General features: G+C 39.7%; 1 protein-coding gene across 3 annotated transcripts; it reads left to right on the top strand.

Annotated features, from left to right (window-relative positions):
• Positions 1–1,571: 1,571 nt before the first annotated feature.
• LOC104945713 (UPF0577 protein KIAA1324-like) lies at positions 1,572–17,537 on the top strand. 3 transcript variants are annotated; one of them, XM_010771424.1, is made up of 23 exons: positions 1,573–1,802; positions 5,246–5,366; positions 5,448–5,637; positions 5,733–5,880; positions 6,402–6,491; positions 6,580–6,685; positions 7,219–7,368; positions 7,500–7,588; positions 8,362–8,542; positions 8,786–8,914; positions 9,325–9,415; positions 9,626–9,728; positions 9,897–10,034; positions 11,209–11,481; positions 12,419–12,592; positions 12,912–13,101; positions 13,190–13,286; positions 13,691–13,792; positions 14,158–14,284; positions 14,845–15,023; positions 15,610–15,772; positions 16,336–16,429; positions 17,452–17,537. In XM_010771424.1, the coding sequence occupies exons 1-22, from the start codon at positions 1,701–1,703 to the stop codon at positions 16,405–16,407; spliced, it is 3,015 nt and encodes a 1,004-aa protein (XP_010769726.1). In that variant the 5' UTR covers positions 1,573–1,700; the 3' UTR covers positions 16,408–16,429; positions 17,452–17,537. The 3 variants fall into 3 exon arrangements, 2 of the variants coding, with proteins under 2 accessions (XP_010769726.1, XP_010769734.1); XM_010771432.1 differs by lacking the exon at positions 17,452–17,537 and having other exon boundaries at positions 1,574–1,802; positions 16,336–17,217; XR_798369.1 differs by lacking the exons at positions 16,336–16,429; positions 17,452–17,537 and having other exon boundaries at positions 1,572–1,802; positions 14,158–14,278; positions 14,840–15,023; positions 15,610–15,699.
• Positions 17,538–17,581: the final 44 nt, after the last annotated feature.

The following is a 17,581-nucleotide window of genomic DNA, read 5'->3' as shown; positions in this document are numbered from 1 at the left end:
TTAACCTAATAGATAACCTACAGTCAATATGCATAACATAAAACAACATACACACATTTTGGGATTACCTAAAGGTTCTGTATTTCTGTGATATAATTACAAAGGAAATTAATGTTAATATTATTAAAATTAAAACAATTATCTAGTAAAAATAAATGCATTTCCCAGAAGGAATTTCTATAATATCCAATTAATTGTTTTAGGATTACACTTGTTTAAAAACGGTCTAGATATTAAAACTTGTATCAAATCTGGTTGACAGGAATGTCTTTTTAGACATTCAGGTTTATACATTACAGTTATTACAACAAATTATATTCATTAAACATGTAGTAAGATCTGATTCACATTACATATTCCAAATGCTGTAGGAACAACCTTTACATGTAACCTCTCTACTTTGTAACCAGTTTCTCAGGTGTGTCAGTTTATGGTGGCTCAACTTGATTTATTGTTCAAAGAGTTGATGTGAAAATTTGCTGTAAGTGGCACTTGTCTTTTAAATTGTATGTTCTTGTCCTTTTGTTTTTGAAATGTGTTATGCAGATAAACTTGCCTCATGTGTTACATGTTATTTTCAAACTCCTAATTTTCCTACACAGGAACTTTTGATAGGTTGGTGAACCTGCAGATAGAGAACTGTTGTTGAGTTACATTTGGCATGACTCAGAAACATGGAAACATTTCCTAAAACATTTCATTTGAACATCTTAACCACTGAATATTGACCAGTGATTGAAAAATCCAAACCACGTTAATGAGTGTAAAATAAAAGCTTGTTAGAGGTGATAGTTTATAGGTTTTCAAGATAATACACATATTATTTAACTGAACCTTAAATGTACTTCAACCTTGAACCCTAAACGTTCTAACCCAAACTACATTGTTATTTTCACAATTTAGTGTTTAGTATTTTTTTTGTATAAAGTTAGATATTGTCGATCTCCTACTATGACAGGGAGGGCACTGAGGCAGAGCTAAAATAAGCTCAGCAGCCAGCAGGCCTGTTGTCCATCTCCAGCTGTCAATCAGATAAGGTGAGCGTTATCGCACTTGTGGCGTCTGTGTCTGTGTGAAGGTTTATCTCAGAGAGGAGTGAACCACCGGCTCAGACGCCTTCAAAATAAAAGCATGGAGCTTGAGTTTTTACCTCTGGTTTTTACTCAAAAGCTTCAAATCAGTTCATAAACAAGCCGTTTATTTTATATAATCAATACGATTGAATTTATTAGAATTTGATAATAGTAAACTATGGGCATTAGAGTTGCAACTATGGATTATATTGGTTATTGATTATTCTGAATTGTTTGTCTGGTTTATTTGTCCACTATTTTTAATCAGGGCCCAAGATGAGTTCTTACCTGGAATCATCCACATAAACATTAATTTACACAATTTCAAAAGCCTGCATAAAAACAATACAGTTATGTTATTTAAAGTGTACACAAATAAAACGTATCAATCTTTTAGTTCAATTTTTTTCCTTCTTTATTCTAGGGATAGGCCTACTGGAGTTTTAATTTGAAAACCGGAAATGGAAGTATTATTTTTTCACTGTCTGTCTTGATGGTGGGGGATGAGTAATAGACAGGCAGGCATCAATGAGAGACACACCGCCTCACAGATCCTCACTGCTCGGCCTGTTTCATGTTTGAGGCTCCAGGCCGCGGACAGCCGGCTGTTTGTGACCCGAGCTGAGGATGCGGGAGCAGGTGTGGGCCTCCTGGCTCCCCGGCTGCCTGGTGCTCATCATCACCGCGCACACTTCATCTGCGTCCGCCGAGCTGCGGCCGTGCGACAGGGTGGGTGCCTTTATTATTGTCTCCATATCATTTAATGCTACTTGTTCTAAACACAAATGTGTAGCTTTCTAACAAGCCAAAGTAGCTTCAGTCTTTTTTAAATTCGTGTTCTCATCTAGAAAATTGCAAATATATTTTAATGGATGATCCAGTCAATAAAATGGCCATGCATGCAGAAATAAACAACCACATTATGGCTTCTCATAATGCACAATTAAAAGGAAAACAAGTCATTAGCCAGCTTAATATATTGGCTCAATTGTTTTTTTGAGCTATGCGAGACCACACGGTCCCCCAACCCAATGATCGGCTTAAAATGTGGTTCATGTGTTGACCATACAGACGCTCCATGGCTAGCAGCGGCCAGGTCTGCCCGCTGAGGAGGAGAGAGAACCGGGGGCTTTTTTTTTCCCATATCCATTTTTTGTTCATGTAAAAATAATAATGTTATAAGACATAGCCTGCTCTGTCACAGGTAAAAGTATTGCATTCAAAAGAAAGTACAAAACTAAAAGTGCTAATTAGAATGTTTTTTTATATAATATTTCAGAATAATATAAATTACATTAATGATAAGAGCAGCTAACACACCTTTAACAGTTGTTGTTGTTATTATTATTATTATTATTCGTTTTTAGATGGTATTAGATGAAAGTGAAGTAATATTTACAGTGTCAAGAGACATGTGGTTTATTTTTCCTAGTTTAAGTCTATAATTTATCCAAAATTATGTTCAGGCACTCTTTCGCCCTGATTCAATAATACAAAATATCAGTAGCCTATTGGAAGCCAAAAAGATTAGTGTTCATCTTTCCTGTTGTGTATAGCCTACACAAATCCTAAAACCTCCAGTCTAGATAATCTCCTGACTCAGAGTATGCATGGCGTTGAATTTTATCCAATGTCCCTCCTCTCGCTTTTTCTCATCAGTCTCCATGACAACTAGCGTGAGTCACCCTGGAGACCAGCGCAACACATTAGCACAATTTTTATCAGACTCACCTTTCCCCCCAAGCGCTGTTGTTTGTTCAGCAGGTGAATCTGAGCACATGTTTCTTTAGTTCATGTTAATGAGGTGCTCGTCCTCTCACAGTTTGTACACAGATTGCATGCTGGTGTGTGTTGGGGGATGGGGGGGTTCGGAATGAAAGCCATTTTAGTTTTTGCAGAGAGCTGAAGCTTATCTTTACTGCACACACCCACCTGCATCTGCAAACCATCTCTGATTAGTTTCTCCTCCCCCCCCCTCCCCGTCACACGCCACAGGTCGTTTCTGTGTTTGTTCCTGTTTAATTAGCTGCTGAATGTCAGTGCCCTGCTGCAGCCAGCTCCTGTTCTCCGGTGGTCCTCTGTCTGCCCAGTGCAGCAGCAGGGTCGGGGGAGGAGATGGATATCTGCCGAGAGAGGCTTTGGACTCAAGAGAACTCGAATAAAAAAAAAGGACAACCCAAGCCCTACTTACGGGATGTATTGCCTTAATTCTGTAGAAATTGCATAAAGCATAAAACTGATTTAAAGTCTTTTGACAGTTAGATATTCAAAGGTTACATCAGAACGAGAGGAAAGTGGGTGACATTGAATATCAATATTAAATATGCTCACTGTACTACTTCTTTTTTTACAGCCAAAAGATACTAAAAGTCTAAATACAAATATGCCTGTAAATATTACTTTAAATAGCAATAATAACTTGTGTTAGGTTACATGGAACCTGTTGAGAAAATCAATTGAATGAATGTCATCGTTTAATTTTTTTGTATAGGCCAGCTAGTTTCCAGTCTTTATGCTAAGCTAACTAGCTGCTGGCTGTAGCTTCACATTTAGTGTAAAGATAAAAGAAGTCCAAATCCTAATAGAATTTCCTTAGCACACCTAACATAATATTTATGAAATACAAAGCTGTTTGTTATTTTATATACCAGTTAACCATTGTTTAGCCCATAATATAATCAATATGGCATATCAAATAAAAAAGCAATAAATGTAAAAGTGTGGGAACAATAATTATTTTTAAAATGTTATATTATGAGGTTATTTAAAAAACGAAACATTAGAACAACAAGTCAATAACTTGTAATGTATGAGGTTAATGGATAATAAAAATGAATACTCAGCTTTTGTATTGAACACACTCATAATTGTCATGTTTAGCTTGTTTCTATTTCATTATAAATTGCCTTGGACAAAATGTTCCTCTTAATGAATGTGCAATCATTCGAAGAGGAGCATGATAATGACACAAGCAGCCGTCCTTGGAAAGAAGCGTGCCCTTAATGGACCATTCGTTTTACATTAGGTTGGTTGCCCTTGGTGATTAGGGTCAGCCATCAACTTTTAACCCGGCTTTTGTTTTCATATGAAATCAGCTTCATACTCGTAAAAAAAAGTTATGTTGCGTCCAGAACTGTATGTGAATCGAGATGAAGCACTTTGAGGGCTTTGCTTCGTCTGTGGCTGTAGTGCACTAGTCAGGGTGGGATAAACGGAAATAAGGGTGTAGAAAATAAACAATGATTTATGCGTGTATGTGTCCTGGTTTAATAAAAGGAGTCTACAGTTCGGCTGCACATACACCCTTATTGGTGATTTGAGCTAAAACCTCAGCTAACATCAGCATGATAACATTCTCACAATGTCCCCACTACCATGATCATATTTAGCACAAGTTATGTTTCCCATGTTGACTATCTAAGTTTGGTCTGCTAACAATTGTAAAATAGAGAATTAGAAATTGGCATATGACCGCACACAGGACATTATTTTTTGGGCCAGAGGTGACTAAAGGTTAAAGCTTGTAGTTGTTTAATTTTCTCTTTTTACTGCACTGTTAGTGTACAGTTTTATTATTATAATTTTAACTTTTTGTATTATGCTGCTGTGTTTGTTGTGTCTTTGTAACTCTGGCACAACAATTTCCCATCGGGATAAATAAAGTCCTATCTTATGTTATCTTAGCTTAGAACAACCGAAAGGTTAACAAAAAATGTCGACCAAATGTCAAAATAAAGCTTCCTGATTTAAACACACAAGCATACCCTGCTTCATCATCTACTTTAGTCTTGTTGAAGATGCACTTGTCTTGAAGTTTCCTGCTTTATAACACAAATTAGCGTTGAGGCTGATGCAGGTATATAGTCATCAACCAAAGTATTTGACTATTGTACCTGACTGTGTTGCAAGAGCAAAATTCAAGGGATCACCAAAGTGATCAGAATTCATCCTGAGAGGAACATGAATATCTGTTTCTAATTTCATTGACATCCTTTTATAAGATGTTGAGATATTTCACTCAAAACCTCATGGTTGGGGGGGACAGAGGATTACCAAAATCAATCAGAACTTCTGAAAAAATGTGTTGCTATTCCATGAATTAGTTGCTGAGCACCACAGTGATCCATTGGATGGTGTGTTGATCTTGTTGTGTGTCTGTGTGTGTTTTGCAGACAGAATACAACTACCAGTACACAGAGTGTGACAGCACAGGGTCACGATGGAGGGTCTCTATCCCCGTCACTCCAAACTCCTGCTCAGACCTCCCCCCCCCAACCAGGGGAACAGACTGCTGTAAGTACTGTGTGTGTTTCTGGATGTGTGTGTTCATATCTGTGTGTACATGTCAATATGACCCCTTTTCCTGTCTCACAGCTTTCTCCTGTCCGGCTGGGAAGTTTTTAGAGATGAGCACGCAGCAGTGCACGCCGTGTCTGGCCGGCTCTTATTCTCTGGGCAGTGGTCTCCGTTTTGACCAATGGGACGCCATCCCTGCAGGCTTCACCAACATGGCCAGCTTCTTAGACCCTGGGCCAAATGGAGAGGACATTCAGGCCTGTAACAGGTGACCCAGACACTCACTAACACTACTTTTCTCACAGGTTCAATCAGAGTTCAGGAATGACATGTTATGACATGTGTTGTTTCTCCTTGCTGCAGCTCATCATGGACGCCACAGGGTGTGTATCTAGAGTCAAACCGCGATGAGTGCACAGTGTCTCTAGTTTACGCCGTCCATCTGGAGAAACTGGGCTCCGTCTCCTTCACCTACCAGTACCCCGACAGCAACATCTTCTTTGAGTTCTATGTAAGCACTTCTAAATGCCTTCTTTAATATAGTGATATAAGACATTTGGGTTAAAAATGGCTTGCCTAAATAGGTTTTCTTATAGCTTAGATTCCACTGAAATTATCTATGATTTTCCTGAATAAAATAGCAGTCAAATCTACCTAGATCTGCTTTTATAAACCTGCCCAGGCCAAGTTTTCCTATAATTCATAAATAGTTAAAGAGTAGTATCAATCTAATCATTTATTTGTCTTTTAAATGTCACACTTTAGATAGTGGGTATTTATGTGCTTAAAGTGCGATTAACCTTTAATGGTTCTGTCAGTTTTTAAACATTTCAAATTACATATCAGCTCATCATATCCACTTCTTGCAGCTTTTTTCCACTGATTGTTTTCAAGCAATCCACATATACCCTGGTTTACAGTTATATGAAATGAATGTGTGGTGGAGGTTTCATGCGAGATAATTAAGAACAGCAGCTTTTTCCCGGAAGACTATCTTACTGGATAATACCTGCCATATCAACTTGTGTTCAGGTCCAGAACGAGCAGTGTCAAGAAATGGCCCAGGCTGATGACCAGAAGTGGATTAAAGCCACCAACAATGGGGAATGGGAAACACACACAGTGAGTATCTGATTCTGCTTCCGTTAGTATAGGGACAGTATTTTGGTTTTGGTGTGTCTTCCTCATGTGTATGTCTTTTTGTTTTAAGGTGAGTCTAAAGACCGGTACTAACATCCTCTATTGGAGAACCACCGTCATCCTGGTGGGAGGAAAGATGGTGAAACCTGTGCTGCTCAAGAACATCCAAATAGAAGGTAAAGCAAACACTCACAACATTAGGCATTCATCAATTTAACAGTTGTAGCTTCCTTTTTGATTTACTATAAGCTACTATAGATGCCTTTGAAAACAGACATTTCTAGCACGTTATACTCACAGTTGACTGGTCCGTTTTGTGAGGCTGGCTTGATGTCATGCAGCTCATGTGGTTGATCAAAATAAAATAAAATAGTTTCCACACATTCAACAAAAAAAGTAGGCCGTAAATCCAAACAATAGAGGCAGAATGATAGCGTTAATTGATTAATTATATGGATGAAAACTGTGTCTCGTCGCTGTCTTTTATACAGGTTGCCCATAGCTGTGCTCCTGATAAGGTGGCGCTGTGGGAATTGTAGTCTTTTATCTTCCATGCACCTCAGAGGTCAACACTAATACAATTTAAGCTTTTCACAAAAACTGGCTTAAACATTAGCAATAATATGTAATATAAACAGTGGATGGAAACGTTTGAGATGAATTCAGAGTCTTCTTTCTTGGATATACAATTATAAATGAATAATTCCAGGTGTTGCCTACACATCTGAGTGTTTCCCGTGCCGGCCCGGGTGGTTCAGCCCGGCCCCCGGCTCCTCATCCTGTGAGCCTTGTCCCAGCAACACCTTCTCCATTAAGGGGGTCTCCTCCTGCACCACCTGCCCTGAGCACCACTACTCACGTATGTACACATTTGACTTTGCTAGAAAAAGACTAGAACATCCGATTGACCAAATATCATATTCTGTCTGTGCATGTTTTTCTCTGCATCACTGTGTACTGGATCATCACCGTCTCCCTCTCCTCTCTCAGATGAGGGGTGGGCCGAGTGTAAGGTGAGGCCGCCGTGCTCAGAGAAGGATTATTTCCAGATCCACACGGCCTGCGACAGCGAAGGAAAGGTCAGCAGCATCCACACGACACACTCACACACACATCCTCACCTTTTTGCCACACAAGGACAGACACACCCTCTTTTGTATAGGGTTTGAATTAAAGGTGCATAAACAATTTAACATTTTCAAAGATTTCTTGACAATGAGGTTGTTTGATGATTGAGTTAATAAGCTGAAATAAAGCAAATTAATCTAATTACCACAAGACAATTTAAAGGTTTTTAGACTTTACAAAAGATACATACAAACAATAACAAACACCCATGATAGGTGTTTTATGTAAAAGGTGATCAGCATGTCATTATTTTTGTTCTGATGTTTACACAAAAAGATTATATATTGAGTTATGCTGTGTGCATTTATACTTATGTCAATTTACTTAAGGCCCATGTTATATGTTTTGACTGCATTGCTCACATTTATTATAAAACCAGAAGACGTTTAGTCAGCTCTCTCAGGGTATTGTGTGTCAGAAACCAGAGAAGTCACACTGTGTGATGAGAGAGGAAATGATGAAAAGCTTAGTGGACGCTTTGCATGTCATCTGATCCAAAGTCAACTTCGTCGGCTCTCGTCCACGACCTTGGCTTGTTTAGATTCACCCCTCTGAAAGCGCTGAGTTAGAGAGATGACGATCAAAAACCAGAAAAGAAACACAATCTATCTGTCCTCCATTTAAGACAAATGTATGTCTGTATTGTTCCAGGTACTGTTACTTTGTCTAATCATTTTTTGAAGAATCATAAATCCCCTGACCTCTGTGGTGTTGTGTTTTACAGACGCAGGTGTTGTATCGGTGGGTGGAGCCAAAGATCTGTGTGGAGAACGTGACGGGGGCGTTGGAGCTGCCTGCCACGGCGCAGAGAGAGCCCTGCCCCCCCTGCAACCCCGGCTACTACAACAGCAACGACTCCACCTGTTTGCCCTGCCCAGCTGGAACCCACTCAGATGGCACCTACGGTAAACATGCCCACACCTGGCCTCTGGGGTTACTGATGCTGCTGTATTCATACAATTCAAGCTTTTTACTCTGCATTTATCTAGTGAAAGAAAACCAAACATCTAAACACAACCCAGCTGGATTATCCACTATTGAATAGATGGTTCTTGTGCAAACATAATTTTTTGAAAAGGAGGAAAATACCATTGTCGTTGCTAAATAAAGCTTCTTTGTGTGTGTATCTGTGTGTGTTTGTGTTCCAGTGTGTACCAAGTGCCCTGCAGGTACAGAGGCGGTGTTGGGTTACGAGTATAAATGGTGGAACGTGCTGCCCTCCAACATGAAGACTTCCTGTTTCAACGTCGGAAACTCCAAATGTGATGACATGAATGGTAAACACAACAAAGTCAAGCTTGAAGGACTCTCTAACTTTACATTAAAGAATAGAAAGCTCCAAAACAGATACTTAAATGGCCAGATTGTTTTCCTAAAGCTTTATAAACTAGGTTTTTGTGTCCATCTGAAATCACTATTCACATACACACACTTGTTTCCTCTGTGCAATATATAAACCCTTTACTATTTAATACTGTTGTTACTGACTTCTACTTCATTCATTTGATACATTTCACCTACTTTTACAATGCTTTTTTCTATTCATGACGTATGCTTTGCTTCGTCTACTCTATACATTTCCCTGCTTGGGGACAAATGAAAGATTTCTGATTCTGATATATGTGCACAGATCTGTTATCCAGATTGAGTGAAGTTGAATGTGTGCATCATGTCGGTTGTTCCTCAGGATGGGAGGTTGCAGGGGACCACATTCGTAGCGGAGCAGGCAGCTCAGATAATGACTACCTCATCCTCAGCCTGCACGTGCCTGGCTTCAAGTGAGAATTTGTGCTTTTCTATGTACATTTGGGCACCTCAGAAAGTAGATAAGATAATGCAAAGTAGGTACATATGGTGCAGGTTGTTGAGTTGTTTGTGGTGGATTGAGCCTTGATTGTGCAGCCTGATTGCTTCTGACTAAAATAAGTGGCAAGACGCTTTGGCTATACTTTTTAAATCTCTGCCTGTGTTTGTGTTTCTGGTGGCAGGGTCCCAGCCTCTCTCGCAGGGATGACGGGCAGTGAGTTTGGACGGATAACCTTTGTGTTTGAGACCCTGTGCTCTGGTGACTGTGAGCTCTACTTCATGATGGTGGGTGTTTTTTATCTGTGTGTTTTAGTGCGGACGGTAGTAATTAGATGACACATTTGACCAGCAAGCAGAATAGTGACATTTCTCTCAGTCTATTACAGTGTTCTGCATATTGTTGCTCAGTTTTACAACCCTTGTTTTCCCATTTCACTGTGCCGCCCCCTGCAGGATGTGAATAGGAAGAGCACCACAGTGGTGGAGTCATGGGAAGGCAGTAAAGGGAAACAGTCATACTCACACAGCATGACCAGGAACGCCTCTGTCGCATTTACATGGGCCTTCCAGAGGACCAACCATGCTCATGATGTGAGTGAACACACACACACACACACACACACACACACACACACTCACACTCACACTCACACTCAGAGTGCCTTTATCCCTTTAAAGGTCCCATGTCATGCTTTTCCGGTTATTACCCGTCCCCTTGTGTGTTATGAAGGTTTTTATGCATGTAAACGGTCAAAACCCTCAAAGTACACCCTGTAGCGAGTAAAACTCTAACAAAGAAAATACCTCCCAAAAACGCCTCGTTGGAGATACGTCATTGTCCATTGTTTACTTCCTGGGTACTGTGTCGTAGGAATGGCCAGTAGCCAGGCCCAGAACTATGACGCGATACGGTCATGCGGTACCCGGAACCAAATGGGCCAATCCGTGGAACCGTTACGTTACGTCCGCGGAGCCGTTACGTTAAGCCCCCGCTGATTGGTCCAAAATGACCAATCCACGGACTTCCTCACACACACACTCAGTGCAGGCAGCTCTGCTGATCTCTCCTCCCTGGCTGCAGGCTGATAACAGACTATTGGGATCGCGGCAAAATTCTCTCTGCAGACCCATTCTCACAGCGTTTATCAACCTATAAACCTTTTTCTTACTCAATATCAAGCCACACTTATTGTTTTTACTTCGGCTGTGACTTTGTGTGTGCTCAGGGTGAGTTTGGCTGTGTTTGGCTGTGTATCGCTAAACAAGGAAATCACACCTCCACAGAGCTCAGCGAGATTACAACGTCCCGACCAATCAGAGCACACTGTGCTCACAGGGAGGGTGGGGGCTGGAGCTATTGGAGCTACAACGAGCCGTTAAAGGCAGAGAGTGAAATTCAGTGAATACACGTAGTTTACAGAGATGCTGTATGAGAAACCAATGTGAGTTTGGAAAATTGCACAATATAGATCTACTCTAGTCGACCTCAACAATGGAATTATGATCAGTAGAAATGGCCATGCCATGGGACCTTTAATACAATGCCTGTGCTTGTCATTCTCAGTAATAATGATCTAGAATAGGGAGTTTTGTTTTCAGCTAATCTAGAAATATTGGTGTTTTTAAGCCATAGTAGAAAACACGACCTCCTTGGTTCAGATAGTCTTGATTATCTTTATAAACTGTAACCATTACTTGCTTAAAGCAGTCACAGATTTGCATCTCAACATATGTTTCTTTCCTTATGGTGTGTGTGTGTGTGTAGGTGCGTCAGTATGTCAGTGACATGGTGAAGGTGTACTCCATCAGTGTGACGAACGTCCTGGACGGCGTGGCGTCGGCGTGTCGGGCCTGCGCTCTGGTTCCTCAGAACTCTCAGCGGGCCGGCTCCTCCTGCGTTCCCTGCCCCGCTGGCTTCTACATCGACAGAACCACCAACCGCTGCCAGGAGTGTCCGCAGAACACACACCTTGCCGGACGCCACACCTACGGCCAGGACGCGTGTGTCGCCTGTGGGCCTGGAAGTATTAGCGACAAGGTAAAGAGATTTTTCCTCCTCTTTGTGTTTGTGATACAAAATTCAGTTTTTAAGCAGCTTGTTTTAGCAAGCAGCTGTCCTACAAACAAGTCTAAAATATACTTTTATTTCTTCAAATCAGCAACAACTGATCTAAGCATTATGTTAACAAATCTGACTTTGCGCACAGACACATTTTGGTCAAACATTTGACCAACAAAAGGCTAACAAGACCAATATATATTAGCATTTATTTGAATTGATTCTATGATATCATTTCTATATAAACTCTTTGGAGTTCTCGCTGTAATTCTGAACATAAAATAGAAACATTTTAGTTGGATAATTTATATTGAACATTTTATTTACAGATAATTGCATTTGAATAAAATGTAATGAAGGGAAATCTCAACATTGTTGTTTAAGGAATATGATAAGCAAATCAATATTTAAAGGTACGTTTGAGAAACCGGCTCGAGATACACTTTTTTTTATATTCCATGGAATGCTCTTAACATCCCAATTGCAGTGAATGTCTTAAGTGCTTTGACAAAAAATCCATTAAAAAAATATCATCGGTGGAAGCCGTAGCGCTGTAAAAAGCACGACCAATCATTTGAGCCGGCCCGGCTAAAATAACTGGATGGCCTACCTGCCTGTCAGCCTTCCATCTGTGCACAAACTTATCTCGTGCCCTCATTGGTCGTGTGCACGTTCGTGTTGGAGGAGGGGCTCTGTAAGGAAGTGGCAGATTTTTTTCCGGTTGTGTATTTTCAAATTCTAGCGCACTCGAGCTGGTTTCTCCAAAATTACCTACCCCACCTTTAACAAACTCCATATTATTTAATTTATTTTGTTTATATTATTTTTCCATTTATTGATTATCATGAACTGAACCCATAGTATAGTCGTCTATACAGTACTTTAATTTGTTAATATATATTTCCTATCCTTTCAGGAACACTCTCGTTGCTACAGCGACTGCTCCTTCTCCCACACAGAGAACAACCGTACGCTGACCTTTGACCTCAGCCCCCTAGGCGACGTTGCCTCGGTGACCATCGGCCCCAGTTTCACCTCTAAAGGCACAAAGTACCTGCACCTGTTCAACATCAGCCTCTGTGGCCACGAGGTACTTCACACCCACTCAAAATATATTTAAATCCTCACATTCTTTATACTAAAACTATCCTTCAGATCAGATATTTTTGAGACGTTGAACTTATTCTCCCTCATGGTTAGCTGTCTTAAATTAAAGCATTACATTTTAATGTATTTTAGTTATATTATTAAGTCAGTTTGAAGCCTCATAAGTCTGGATTTTTTCATATTTCTTTCAGCATTACTTTCTTTTAGAAATCAAATAGTCTTTTCCATGTAGGCCTGTCACTCCTGTTTGATGCGTAACCATAGCAACTGACATATTTGTTGCTATCTGCTCGCTGCTCCAGGGGAAGAGAGTGGCAGTCTGCACAGATAACGTCACCGATGTGTCCACCAAAGATGACCAGAGTGATCCGGCGCAATTTGTTAACTCAGTGGACAGCTTCATCTGTCAATCAACCATCATCCCAGCAGATGGGCGGGGCTTCAGGATGGCCATTTCCTCCCAGTCCATCAGCCTTGCAGACAATTTCATCGGTACAATGCTTGTTAGATGGCAGTATGTGGATCTGTTATCACTAAATGTTTAATATTCCATTAATATATTTATCATGTTTTTTCCTAGGAGCAACAGTGGACTCTATTCTGGATGGTGTGAAAGCTCAACCTGAACTTTTTACGGAAAACTCAAAGGATGTTCCAGATATCAACTTCTTCTACAGGTACAGTTTGAGGAGTGGTGGAAGAAGAACTTGGATCTCTTGCTTAAGTAAAAGAAGCAATAGTCGAATGTAAAAATACTCTGTTACAAGTCAAAGTGCCGCATTTACAATCTGTACTAAGTAAAAAGCATTGGCATTTGATATACAGTACTTAAATGACTTGTTATGCTTTATGGCCCATTTCAGAATCATATACAGTATATTAAGTTACTATTGATGCATTACTGTGTTCCTCCCAGCTGATAAAGGTGGAGCAAATTTGTATTTATTTGCATATAGCTTCATATAGTAAGGTTCTTGATTGAATTTACTTTTTTTACATTACACCAATGAGTGTGAGAGACAAATGCAGAGTGAGTGCTTGTTGTTTCTTATGTTTCTAACTGTGCCCTTTTTTCTTTCAGGTCAACACAAGTAACTGCTTCATGTGATCAGGGTCGCAGTTCAGTCATCACCGTTCGCTGTAAACCTGAGAAGTCTGACCGAGGAGAGCTCTCTGTGCCCAGGTATGGTAAATGTAGGGGATGACTGCTTACTGTGGATCAAAAATGTGTTAGTGCTCCTGAAAATCAAGGGACTGGAAAGGTTTCTGGAAAGGTTTCTGGAAAGGTTTCTGGCAGAACAAGTACATGACGTAAAATATATTAAAAACAATGTATAAATAAAGTTAAAACATGTGTAAATAAAGTTCTGAATTAAGATTGTAGTGCTCCATAGATGTCCCGGCCAACAAATCGTATTCTACAGACTTAATGATATATATTTGTTGGCTTCAGATCCTCTCCAAAAAAGAGTCAAAAATAATTGCAATATGTTTTTATTCTTCCAAATAGTACAGTCCTAATAAAATGTACAATATGTGTTTGTGCAGCTTCTGTCCTGCAGGAACTTGTGATGGATGTACGTTTCACTTCCTGTGGGAGAGCGCCTCCGCCTGTCCACTCTGCACTGAGGACGACTACCACCGGATAGAGGGGGCCTGCAGGGGGGGGGTCCAGGTAACACACTCTTTATTTATCTGTAAAATGACCCAGACCTGAAACACATTTTTATTATATATTTTGTATTATCTACACTATCTACATCTTACTAATTGCAATGAATACACAAGCAGGAATAGTCACTCTGCTAACAAACTAATATCAATCTAAGGTTGTATTTATTATGTATAACAATTAATTTTGGAGCAGCCTTAATATATTTGACGAATATTCAGGTTAAATGTGAAGATATAATTCTAGATATAAACACCTTAATAATTCCTTAAACCAACACCTTACATTTCTTATGTGTTGCTATGTCTAAGATTGACTGAATAATACTATATAATTGAGTTTAAACTACTTGTATACTTCCCTTAGTTAAAAACACAACTAAACATTGCTACATTTACATTGGCAGACCTCCCTTGTGCTTCGCATGCCAACTCTTTTCAGAAGCAAATAAAAATAGACACATTTGTTTTCTTTTTATCAGAAATCAGTCTGCTCTATCATTTGATTCATGAAGCCAGCAACAAATAGAAAGTTCTCCATCTGTCTCCCTCCACTCTCTCCAGGAAACTCTGTTTGTGTGGAACGATCCAAAGCTGTGCACCAAAGGCGTGCCGCTGCCCCCCCGCAGCTCCTCTCCCTGTGAGGCCATCGCTCTGTGGCTGAAGGTCGGGGTGGGGGGCGGAGCCTTCGTGGCCGTGCTGCTCGTCTCCCTCACCTGCTATTTCTGGAAGAAAAACAAAAGGTTAGACGCAAATACCAATCATACGCCACCAGCAATCTCAACATGCTTATTATATCACCTTCATTTGTTTTTAAAGGAATAGATGTCATGGCTGTTTGTCCGCGACAGTAAAGAAGTATACATTTTATTTATCAGTCCTAGAGTAATGCTTTGCCTTTACCTTCAACTTCTTTGTTTTTTGCTTTAGTTAGATAACTATTAATAACTTTGTGACTAACTATATAGTTAATTAGCACAAATTGCGACAACCATATGAATTATAATTCTTCTTAGACTGTGTCATTTGAATGCATTTTAAAGGTTTAGTGCAACAGAAATATACTTATTCCTCTTTTTATCCCCTTAATCATCTTGTGATCTTGAACCCTCAGATTTATCTTGATCAAAACACGTTTTTTGTTAATAAAAAAAACATTTGGTAGAATCACTTAGATTTTTAGGATGACCGTCTATGATAAAATGTAAGCTATCTTTTAGGGGGAAAACGTTTTAGTATCCGCATATAAACCCCTAAACAGTGGATTTTTTTACTGTGCTAAATAATATGTTGAATCCCAATGACAGAGTCCCTGTGGTCTGTGTTCAGGCTGGAGTACAAGTACTCTCGTCTGGTGATGTCGGCCAACAGAGAGTGTGAGCTGCCAGCTGCAGACAGCTGTGCTCTGGCTGAGGGGGAGGAGCCTGACGACGACGTGGTCTACACCAAGAAGCCCTCCCTGCTGGGGAAACTCCGTGCCATAGCTAACAAGGTGTGTATCTGACTGATTATAAACTACATTCACTGAGCATGTGCTGCATGCTTTTTTCCTGTAATGCCTTACCCAACTACACATATTTGTACCTCTAAACCCAAATCTTTATAGCCCAATCAGTTTTAATCCTACTTGTCGATCCATAATACTACAAAACGTGCCAATTGCAAAAAGTAATTCAACCTCTTTGCTACAGACTAGAAAGAAAATGCATGTTTTTTCCACATCCCAAACAAATAACAATTAATTGTAATGAAATGTTGAAACAAGTTGATTAGAAACGTGAAAATGTATCTTTGCTGTTTGTATGTTAGAATAATTGTACTGTTATGTATGTGTAAACTTTGATTTATAAAAAAACATTATCCTTGGTCTAGGTCACTCTTTCTTGTTTGCGGATATGTTGCTTTCATTTTAATTTGCTTCTATTTACAGTATTACTTGAAATTGTACCTACTTTACTCTTCACTGTACTTTTTGTTAAAGAGCCAACACAGTTTCATTGTTCTAAGGACTATGAGGATAAAGATATATTACTCTGTAATATCTGTTTCTTTCAGCACGACAGGGGAGAGAGCAGTGAGTCTGTGCAGCTCAACTCGTCCCACAGTGACCGATGGATCCTGGGATGAGCAGATCCAGACGGAGAGAGAGGTGAAATAATGGAGGAAGAGTCGGTCAGTGACGGTGTCCGTCACTCCCCTGCTTCTCATGTTTCCTTAACCCGCCCTACATTGTATGCAAGGGGGGGGGCACAAAAAAAGACCTCATGATTGCCACCCGGACGCTGGCAGAACCCGACTTTTATTCCTCTAATACCCAGGAAACCCATGGAGGCTCAAGGGCGGCACCTGAAAGAGAACATGCTTTTAATGTTTTTTTGTATTTTTTGTAATTTAATTTGGTATTTTGCTTTCTGTTCAGAGTCATGTATTTATATCAATGTTTTAATGATGAACCTTTATTAAAGTCCTATTTGACTTTCTGATTTGATGGTGGCTGTTTAAAGTTCATACAGTTCAACTCATGTGTGACAGGTATAGGCTTTTTTATAATAGTAAGAGTACAAATCTGCAAAAATCTTTATAATCCGTTGTCATTTTGATGCATTTTCTTTGGTGGTTTCAATTTATGAAATGTGAAGATTTACTTAAATAATTTATAATTGCAATCAGGACGATTAACTTAATTAAAACTCTCTATGCAGAAGAATGGCTGTTGTGATTGTTATACTGTTATCCATTATAGGCCACCACTTGACTGATATTATTCATGCATTTATGTAAGAGCATTTTACTGTTGTTTTATGTGGAGGTCATTATTATCGAATAATCTACTGCATATGTTCTCATATTATTTATTGATTGTCACATTTACTCAAAGTGACACAAAGCGAGTTTTGTCCAAATTATTAAAATAAATTACAATTATTCAAAGGAAAAGCTCCTAATCTTAATTTGTTACGTTTTTTGAGATGTCAAATGAATATAATGCATTAGGATGAACACTTTTTCCCTCTGAGATGTAAAATAGAGTATCTCAGTTTTGTATTTTCACTTGAGCAAATGTCCTTTTTTTAAATTACATGACAGCAATGGAATGTGACTATTTGATGTTCAAATTAATATCACTTAAAACAAATATGTGAGCTATTTTTAACAGCCATCTTTACACAGCCAGGGGTCTTTGCCCGGCTGGTCCTTCTCTCCAGACCCAGAGACACGCCTCCTCTCCCGGGTCCGTCCTCCGCCATGCTCCGCCCTCTCCAAAGATTTTACCCTCCTCCTGTTCTCCAGCCATCGAATA

The sequence above is a fragment of the Notothenia coriiceps genome, unplaced genomic scaffold, assembly GCF_000735185.1.
Source record: "Notothenia coriiceps isolate Sejong01 unplaced genomic scaffold, NC01 NC01_scaffold00000339, whole genome shotgun sequence".
Classification (NCBI taxonomy): Eukaryota; Metazoa; Chordata; class Actinopteri; order Perciformes; family Nototheniidae; genus Notothenia; species Notothenia coriiceps.
This window is presented reverse-complemented; position numbering and strand designations above follow the sequence as displayed.